Source organism: Protomyctophum parallelum, assembly GCF_964188405.1.
Source record: "Protomyctophum parallelum genome assembly, chromosome: 1".
In the NCBI taxonomy this organism is placed as follows: domain Eukaryota; kingdom Metazoa; phylum Chordata; class Actinopteri; order Myctophiformes; family Myctophidae; genus Protomyctophum; species Protomyctophum parallelum.
The window spans coordinates 104,807,312-104,818,063 of NC_139697.1; the positions used below are offsets into that span (position 1 = coordinate 104,807,312).

General features: G+C 42.3%; 1 protein-coding gene across 1 annotated transcript in view; it reads left to right on the forward strand.

The window, feature by feature from the left end:
* LOC310856338 (G protein-coupled receptor kinase 6-like) overlaps nucleotides 1–7,461 on the forward strand; it is a gene marked incomplete at its 3' end in the record, with an annotated part of 23,480 nt that extends 16,019 nt beyond the window's left edge. Inside the window, exons 14-15 of the mRNA XM_083761713.1 lie at nucleotides 2,005–2,139; nucleotides 7,390–7,461. Coding sequence (XP_083617839.1) covers nucleotides 2,005–2,139; nucleotides 7,390–7,461 — 207 coding nt within the window. The remainder of the gene's footprint in view (nucleotides 1–2,004; nucleotides 2,140–7,389) is intronic.
* Nucleotides 7,462–10,752: the final 3,291 nt, after the last annotated feature.

Genomic DNA, 10,752 nt, shown 5'->3' on the forward strand with positions numbered 1-10,752 from the left:
CTCTATAGCTCCGTCATCACAGTGTGTAGTTTTTACATTGTGTTAAGAAGTGTAACTCTGTCTCCATAGCTCCGTCATCACAGTGTGTAGTTTTTACATTGTGTTAAGAAGTGTAACTCTGTCTCTATAGCTCCGTCATCACAGTGTGTAGTTTTTACATTGTGTTAAGAAGTGTAACTCTGTCTCCATAGCTCCGTCATCACAGTGTGTAGTTTTTACATTGTGTTAAGAAGTGTAACTACGTCTCCATAGCTCCGTCATCACAGTGTGTAGTTTTTACATTGTGTTAAGAAGTGTAACTCTGTCTCCATAGCTCCGTCATCACAGTGTGTAGTTTTTACATTGTGTTAAGAAGTGTAACTCTGTCTCCATAGCTCCGTCATCACAGTGTGTAGTTTTTACATTGTGTTAAGAAGTGTAACTCTGTCTCTATAGCTCCGTCATCACAGTGTGTAGTTTTTACATTGTGTTAAGAAGTGTAACTCTGTCTCTATAGCTCCGTCATCACAGTGTGTAGTTTTTACATTGTGTTAAGAAGTGTAACTCTGTCTCTATAGCTCCGTCATCACAGTGTGTAGTTTTTACATTGTGTTAAGAAGTGTAACTCTGTCTCTATAGCTCCGTCATCACAGTGTGTAGTTTTTACATTGTGTTAAGAAGTGTAACTCTGTCTCTATAGCTCCGTCATCACAGTGTGTAGTTTTTACATTGTGTTAAGAAGTGTAACTCTGTCTCCATAGCTCCGTCATCACAGTGTGTAGTTTTTACATTGTGTTAAGAAGTGTAACTCTGTCTCCATAGCTCCGTCATCACAGTGTGTAGTTTTTACATTGTGTTAAGAAGTGTAACTCTGTCTCCATAGCTCCGTCATCACAGTGTGTAGTTTTTACATTGTGTTAAGAAGTGTAACTCTGTCTCTATAGCTCCGTCATCACAGTGTGTAGTTTTTACATTGTGTTAAGAAGTGTAACTCTGTCTCTATAGCTCCGTCATCACAGTGTGTAGTTTTTACATTGTTGCGAACGCAGTGAGCCACTTACTATGACAGCAGGGGCTGAGTGTCTGTGTGTGTGTCACGCTGTGTGGTGTCACGCTGTTACACCACCGGCCCGCCACCAGAGGGCGCAGCTGTGGCACGCACGCACGCACACACACACACACACACACACAGGGCGCAGCTGTAGCACACACACACACAACCACACACACACGAGCTGCGTTCGCTTCACGCGTTTGCGCGTCTTACTTGTGTTAAGAAGTGTAACTCTGTCTCTATAGCTCCGTCATCACAGTGTGTAGTTTTTACATTGTGTTAAGAAGTGTAACTCTGTCTCCATAGCTCCGTCATCACAGTGACAGCACAGGTCTGTCTGTGTCTGCCCTTCTCTATTGCCAGACTATGATCACTCAGTCTGTACATTGTCAAAGTCTTTCTCAGGTTTTTATCAGTTACTGTGGTTAGGTAGTCTGCCACAGTATACTGTCTGTTTAGAGCCAAATATGTTTCTAGTTTGTGTTGTGATTGTGTGAGTTCGTTGTATGTGATGTATTTCTCTCTCTCTCTCTCTCTCTCTCTCTCTCTCTCTCTCTCTCTCTCTCTCTCTCTCTCTCTCTCTCTCTCTGTCTCTCTATGTCTCTCTCTATCTCTCTCTCTCTCTCTCTCTCTCTCTCTCTCTCTCTCTCTCTCTCTCTCTCTCTCTGTCTCTCTATGTCTCTCTCTCTCTCTCTCTCTCTCTCTCTCTCTCTCTCTCTCTCTCTCTCTCTCTCTCTCTCTCTCTCTCTGTCTCTGTCTCTCTCTCTCTCTCTCTCTCTCTCTCTCTCTCTCTCTCTCTCTCTCTCTCTCTCTCTGTCTCTCTATGTCTCTCTCTCTCTCTCTGTCTCTCTCTCTCTCTCTCTCTCTATGTCTCTCTCTCTCTCTCTCTGTCTCTCTCTGTCTCTCTCTGTCTCTCTCTCTCTCTCTCTCTCTCTGTCTCTCTATGTCTCTCTCTCTCTCTCTCTCTCCAGATGATAGAGACAGAGGTCTTCTCCGATCTGAATGTTTTTCATCAGGATGGTTCGTTGACCTCTGACCTCGACTGGAGACGTCAGCCCCTCCCCCCTCCCAAACGCCCTTTACTACAGAGACTGTTTGGAGTCCAGGTACTATTACTATTATATTACTATTACTATTATATTACTATTATATTACTATTACTATTACTATTACTATTACTATTACTATTATATTACTATTACTATTACTATTATATTACTATTATATTACTATTACTATTACTATTATATTACTATTACTATTACTATTACTATTATATTACTATTATATTACTATTATATTAATATTATATTATATTATATTATATTATATTATATTATATTATATTATATTATATTATATTATATTATATTACTATTACTATTACTATTACATTACTATTAGTAGTAGACTGTTTGGAGTCCTATCGGCGGGGCAGTTTGTTTAATGCCGCGATGGCTGAGGGGACTAAAGTCCTACTGAAAGGGACCTTTTTCCAGGGTAAGGTTCTGTATCTTTGTCCTGATGGCATGAGGTTGAAGAAGCGATACAGGGGATGATCAGTGTCACGTGATATTGAGAGTGCTAGCCGTGTGATGGCATTATTCTTCATATCAGAAAGTGTTGGTGTGGGAAGTCCGATAATCTTGGAAGCAATACGGGTGATACTGAAAAGTTTGTTTCTGTTAGGCATGGGTAGTATGTTGTAAAAACATGCGGAACAGTACAACAGAATAGGTTGGATAATGCTTTTGTACAATAGTAAAAGAAGATGAGGAGCAACAGATAATGATCTTAACTTGCGGATTACATGAAGTCTTTGCTGAAAACGTGACTGGATAGATGTAATATGTTGATCAAACCTAAGTCTATTGTCCAGGGTGAGTCCAAGATATGTGGCGGCGGTGGCTCAGGGGTAGAGTGCCTGGATGGTGCCTGGAAGTGTCCTTGAGCAAGACACTGAACCCCTAATTGCTCCCGATGTGCTAGTTGGTGCCTTGCATGGTTTCCGCTGCCATCGGTGTATGAATGTGTGTGTGAATGGGTGAATGTAATGCACAATCTCTGTAAAGCGCCTTGGATAAAAGCGCTATATAAATGCACCATTTACCATTTATGTGAAACTGGCAACCTGTTCTATTGTCTTACCATTAATGAAAAGTGGGTTAAGTCCAGTGTGGGTTGTTACAATGACCAGTTCTTTTGTTTTGTCCACATTCAACACTAAATAGCTGTCAGTGCACCACTGTGTAAAAAGAGAAATGGTGTTCTGATAGACCGTGATAGAGTTATTGTCATGGAGCAGTCCGAGAATAGCAGTATCATCAGAGTATTGTAAATATGTGATGTTGCTGGGTGAGGGGCTAGTACAGTCATTTGTGTACAGTGTGTAGAGGAAAGGACTGAGGACACAGCCTTGGGGGGCCCCTGTGTTGGTGATAACAGTTGATGAAAATGATGTACCTACTTTAACTGCTTGTGGTCTGTTACTCAGGAAACTGTGAGTCCAGTGTATGAGGAGTGGTGGGATATTGAGGAGGTGCAGTTTCTTGATCATGTGATGGCGTTGAATAGTGTTGAAAGCAGAACTGAAATCAACGAAGAGAATAGTGGCAAAATTGTCCGAAGATGAGTCCAGATGTTGGAGAAGGGAATGAAGGAGGCATGCCACAGCATCCTCTGTCCCCCTCTTTGCCCGATAGGCAAAGTGGAAAGGGTCCAGCTGTGACCTGACAGCTGGCAGAATGATGTTTAGGATCAGTCTTTCCAGGCATTTCATCATTATTGATGTTAATGCTACGGGTCTATAGTGGTTAGGTTCTGAGGGGCGGGGTTTCTTGGGTACCGGTATGATGGTGGATGCTTTCCAGGGGGTGGGTACGGATGCTGTCCTGTAGGATTCCCAGAAGATGGAGTGAAGGATGGGGGAGAGCTCCATGGCACAGAGCTTGAGCACCTTAGCCGAGATGCCATCCGGCCCTGGTGCCTTGCCAGGCTTACACGTGGCCAGCAGCTGTCGGACGTCCTCCTCGGTGAAAGGGGGATGCGACGGCTCCTGAAAGGGGAGGGCTCCCAACAGTTCCTCACAGGCAGCAGAGTAGTCGTGATTGTCAAACCGTTTGTAAAAAGTGTTCAGAGTGTTTGCAAAGGTGGTAGGATCTGGAGTTGTGCAGTTCTTTTGTCTTGTCTCACCACCAGTTAGGATTTTTACTTTATTGAAGGCTTGTTTTGTGTTCATGTTTTTAAACTCCTGCTCTATATTATTTTTGTATTTGAGTTTGGCCTTAAGAATATCATTCCTAATTTGCCTGTCAATTATTTTGAGGACGGCCCAGTCCTTGCGTTGAAAAGCCTTCTGCTTTTCACTGAGACTATATTTAATATGAGGAGTAATCCATGGTTTAGAATTAGGATATTTTGTTATTGTCTTTGTGGGTATAGTGGTGGTGATACAGAATTTGATGTAATCGGTGATCACGGAGACCCTCTCGTCCAAGACGCCTTCAAAGACGTCCCAGTCCATGCAGGCCAGAGAGCCCTGCAGCTGTGTAGTTGCGTCCTCCGTCCACTGAGGGGCGCAGAAGGTCTGCGGTTTGGACAGCTTCAGCTCCGGTTTGTAGTGCGGAAGCAGAAACACCGTGTTGTGGTCCGAGCCTCCCAGTGGAGGGTGCGCTCGAACACTAAAAGCATCAACAATATTTCCGTAACACAGATCCAGGATCCGTTCTTTCCTCGTGGGAACGTCCACATATTGATGGAGAGAGGGCAGGAGACCCCTCGAGTCTACAATTGTTGTAGTCTCCCAGAATAAACAACGGGGCTTCGGGGTACCTAGCCATCAAAGAATTAGCTGCCTCGGCTACTAGCCCTGCTGCTATTCTATAGTTAGCTTTAGGCTGGATGTAAACACACCCAACAACCACCGTTGGGAATTCTCTTGGGAGATAGAAAGGGCGGAGTGACAGGGTTAACATCTCAATGTTAGGTGTACAGACTGTGTTGTGGACCTTGATGTTATTACACCACCTGTCGTTGACGTAAATGCAGACCCCTCCACCACTGTCCTTGTCCGACTGACCCGTCCTGTCCGCCCGTATGATGGTGAATCCATCCAGACGGACATCAGAGTCCAGTATGGTCTCATTGAGCCAGGTTTCAGTCAAGGCGATGACACAGGCTTCTTTGTAGGCTCTCTCCAGGCGGCACTTGGCGTGTAGTATATCCATCTTGTACCTGAGAGAGCGAACATTAGCCAGAATGATGGAGGGGAGATGGGGTCTGAAGCGACGCCTCCTCAGTCTCGTTCGTACACCCCCCCGTCTCCCCCTCTTTCTGGGACGAATCTCCGGAGGTAGAGGATCGATCGGCCTGATATTACAGAGGATAGAGGAGCGTAGTTGGAGGAGCTCATCCCGTTATTAGTATTATTATTATTAGTAGTAGTATAATAGTATTTCTACCAGGAATAGCTGAGGGCTGTTTTCACCCATTTATTTAACACTACGACGTCGGAGCAGCCATTCTGACCGGATTTGAGAATTAAAAGTTTATTTTCTTAGCCCATGGAGTCCAGAGAAAGTTCCCCTTGCATGACTTTGTCTAAATATTCGATTGAAATCATCTCTGTTTTTTTTTTCCATTTGAAACGTTTTGTAAATATGATTTTAGGCATATATCTCCTACTCAGTCTGGCTATATCGGCACAATCGACCGCCGTCCCCCTTTCTCACCCACTCGCCTTTTTTTTTGCGCTGCTTGATAATGGTGTCTTTTACAAACCGATTCCCCCGACATTTCCTTTTCACTTGATATCGTTTCGTAGAGAGGGCCTACACAACCGATCTATATACCAAATGAAAGCCCCAATTTCGTAGTTTACACGGTATTTTGAATTTTTTTAAATGAGTAAAAAATGTGTGAGATGGGGGGAGAGAGTGGCCAATCAAATCGCACCAAAAACACGGTCCCCCTGACTTTTCAGCCGACTGAGTAGTAGTGAATTTTTTTCAGACTTCCTAGTGTTAACCAAGGACTGTATAAAGAGGACGGGACGCGGAGACCGTAAGGGCGCCGCCATGTTGCTCACATGGTGCTCCATGGAAGGAAAGAAACATGCGCAGTGGGCTTTATGCAGCCAACACTTCCTCGTTCAGCTTCCTTGGTCTCAACAAGGACTGTATAAAGAGGACAGGAAGCGAAGACTGTACGGGTGCCACCATGTTGCTCCATGGAAGGAAAGAAACATGCGCAGTTGAGACCAGGAAGTTGGACATGCATATGGCACAAATGGCCCAGCAGATGGCGTGAGGTGACTAAAGACCTTGCTGAATGTAGGGACGCTTGTATCTCACTCTTCTGCCAGCCTATATGCTGAAGCCAGCTTGGCTCAGTGCTCACCATGAACGGACTGACTGAGACAGCCGTGTCATGATCAGTGCAACTATAATATCTATATAATTGTATGTAATACAGTGGTTTTCAAACCTTTTTGTATCAAGTCCCATTATTTATTGGGCATTTTATCCATATGGACCACCATTTTTTTATGAGATGTAGCCTCTCAGACCCAAAACTTGGGTCTTGGTCAAAAGATCTTGACCACAATCTCTCCATGTACGATCATCAATACAGCATGTGTATTGATGATGGTAGCCTACTTAAGGAGAGACAACAGGCAAAAGTTGATCAAAATAACAATTATTCTACATTCTCTTGTGTAGACTTATTATGCAGATCTTAACAATAATTGAACTCTTGAGAGTTTAAAATGAAACCAAATGGACGGGTTACGCTCTCAAGAGTTAAAGATCTATAAGAGTCCATTTGGTTACCAAGCTGGAGACTACCTAGCTGAAACCCCCTCAAGGGTGCTGGTGGTCCCCAGACCAGGTTGAAAACCACTGTATTACATAAGATTATATAGATATTATAGTTGCACTGATCATGACACGGCTGTCTCAGTCAGTCCGTTCATGGTGAGCACTGAGCCAAGCTGGCTTCAGCATATAGGCTGGCAGAAGAGTGAGATACAAGCGTCCCTACATTCAGCAAGGTCTTTAGTCACCTCACGCCATCTGCTGGGCCATTTGTGCCATATGCATGTCCAACTTCCTGGTCTCAACTGCGCATGTTTCTTTCCTTCCATGGAGCAACATGGTGGCACCCGTACAGTCTTCGCTTCCTGTCCTCTTTATACAGTCCTTGGGTCTCAACTGCACATGTTTCTTTCCTTCCATGGAGCACCATGTGAGCAACATGGCGTCGCCCGTACGGTCTTCGCTTCTTGTCCTCTTTAGACAGTCCTTGGTGTTAACAGTGTCTCTGATGGCCTGCCTGCCCTCTGTCTCCCCCTGCAGTGCTGCTGTGGTAACTGCAGCGACTGTGACAGTGACGACGAGCCAGTGCCCACCAGACTGTCGCGGCTGTGACATCGTCAGCAGACTGTGACATCGTCAGCAGACTGTGACATCATCAGCAGGCTGTGACATCGTCAGCAGACTGTGACATCGTCAGCAGACTGTGACATCATCAGCAGGCTGTGACATCGTCAGCAGACTGTGACATCGTCAGCAGACTGTGACATCGTCAGCAGACTGTGACATCGTCAGCAGACTGTGACATCGTCAGCAGACTGTGACATCGTCAGCAGACTGTGACATCGTCAGCAGACTGTGACATCATCATACGTAGCCATGGTGGAAAAAGTACTCAGTATTATTTTTTATTTATTTTTTTACTTTAGCTTATCCCATTCTGAACGGGCACCCATTCTGGTGTCAGCATCATGTCATGCTTTAGCTATTGAAAAATAGCAGACCTACAAGCTCATAGCGCGCCACCGAGTGGCGCGCTATGAGCTTGTAGGTCTGCTATTTTTTGAAAAATTGAAGAGCGACTGACATTTTTAGAATCTAATCTCAGGTCAGAATGGGTTGATCAGACCAGTGTGTGTCCAGTGGAAACCTCGTATGAATCTGATCTCAGGTCAGAATGGGTTGATCAGACCAGTGTGTGTCCAGTGGAAACCTCGTATGAATCTGATCTCAGGTCAGAATGGGTTATATATATGTATGTATATGTATATATATGTTGCAGCATCAATACTGCAACATATATAGCAATACTCTGGTACGAGTAAAAGCCCGGAATTCAAAATGTACTTGAGTGAAAAGTACAAAAGTATCTGCGTGGACATGTACTTTAACCCATTCTGACCTGAGATCAGATTCATAAGCGTTTTCCGCCGGACACACACTGGTCTGATTAACCCCATTCTGACCTGAGATCAGATTCTAAAAAAATGTCAGTCGTTCTTCGATTTTTCAAAAAAGAAAATGGGTGCCCGGTCAGAATGGGCTAAGCTAAAGCACAAAGAGGTGCAGAATGTTTCAAATGTCTACAAATCCTTTTTTTTTTTTAAATAGCAGAATCTTTTGATCATGTAGAAGATCTCTTTTATTTATTTTCTCTCAGGGTTCCCAGATTAGGCTGTATTAACTAAAAGGAAAATGTAAATGAACCGTTTACATACAGTAGATTAGAACACACATGAGTGACATGCATAAACGTTCCTTAATGATTATATCTGGTTTCAGTATTTATTTATGATGCATTTTCACCTGAGATCAGATTAAAAAAAACCTCTTCTACATCCTGACAGTTTCCTGAAGTTTTATGAGCTTGTAGATCTGCTATTTTTCAACAGCTAAAGCATGACATGATGCTGACACCAAAAGGGGTTCCCGTTCAGAATGGGTTAAGGTTATTGTATAGCGGTCAGTTTGTATTGGTGGTGGAGAGGTGGGCGGGGGGGGCAGAGCATGTCCGGGGGTCCCCAGGGGACCCCAGGGGTCCCCAGCCGTCCCCAGGGGACCCCAGCCGTCCCCAGGGGACCCCAGGGGTCCCCAGCCCCTGGGGGCAAACATTGAGAAGAACCCCTGACTTAGTAATGTGTTTCATGACGATGCCAGGCCCAGGAAACTATTCCCAATGCATTTGTCCTCATAGACATTTCAAAAAGTATTCATTTAAAGACGGTATAGCCAACTGGAGTCGTGACAATTCATGACAATAAACACAATATTTTGGACCAAACAAAGAATTACAAAGAAGAAAAACAACACAAAATGTGTTTTGTAACCTGCAGCTTTTTAAAATTCTTTCTAATTCGGTCCAAAAAATTGTGTTTGTTGTCATGATTTGTCACAACACGAGTTGTCTTTGTACGAGGCTTAAAATGTCTTTAAATAAATACTTTTTGAAATGTCTATGAGGAAAATGAACTGAGAATAATTTCCTGGGCCCTGGTAGGGGGCGGGACTGCGATGCTCTATAGAGTAATGTCTTACAGAGAAACAGTGAGTTGAGAAAACAGGCCTGAAATGTTCACTTCTGTGGTCTCTAACATTACACCTATAGCTACATGTTTAAGCATTTATTTCATATTTACATGTCTTCTATGGTCTCTAACATTACACCTATAGCTACATGTTTAAGCATTTATTTCATATTTACATGTCTTCTATGGTCTCTAACATTACACCTATAGCTACATGTTTAAGCATTTATTTCATATTTACATGTCTTCTATGGTCTCTAACATTACACCTATAGCTACATGTTTAAGCATTTATTTCATATTTACATGTCTTCTATGGTCTCTAACATTACACCTATAGCTACATGTTTAAGCATTTATTTCATATTTACATGTCTTCTGTGGTCTCTAGCATTACACCTATAGCTACATGTTTAAGCATTTATTTCATATTTACATGTCTTCTGTGGTCTCTAACATTACACCTATAGCTACATGTTTAAGCATTTATTTCATATTTACATGTCTTCTGTGGTCTCTAACATTACACCTATAGCTACATGTTTAAGCATTTATTTCATATTTACATGTCTTCTGTGGTCTCTAACATTACACCTATAGCTACATGTTTAAGCATTTATTTCATATTTACATGTCTTCTGTGGTCTCTAACATTACACCTATAGCTACATGTTTAAGCATTTATTTCATATTTACATGTCTTCTGTGGTCTCTAACATTACACCTATAGCTACATGTTTAAGCATTTATTTCATATTTACATGTCTTCTGTGGTCTCTAACATTACACCTAGCTACATGTTTAAGCATTTATTTCATATTTACATGTCTTCTGTGGTCTCTAACATTACACCTAGCTACATGTTTAAGCATTTATTTCATATTTACATGTCTTCTGTGGTCTCTAACATTACACCTATAGCTACATGTTTAAGCATTTATTTCATATTTACATGTCTTCTGTGGTCTCTAACATTACACCTATAGCTACATGTTTAAGCATTTATTTCATATTTACATGTCTTCTGTGGTCTCTAACATTACACCTATAGCTACATGTTTAAGCATTTATTTCATATTTACATGTCTTCTGTGGTCTCTAACATTACACCTATAGCTACATGTTTAAGCATTTATTTCATATTTACATGTCTTCTGTGGTCTCTAACATTACACCTATAGCTACATGTTTAAGCATTTATTTCATATTTACATGTCTTCTGTGGTCTCTAACATTACACCTATAGCTACATGTTTAAGCATTTATTTCATATTTACATGTCTTCTGTGGTCTCTAACATTACACCTATAGCTACATGTTTAAGCATTTATTTCATATTTACATGTCTTCTGTGGTCTCTAACATTACACCTATAGCTACA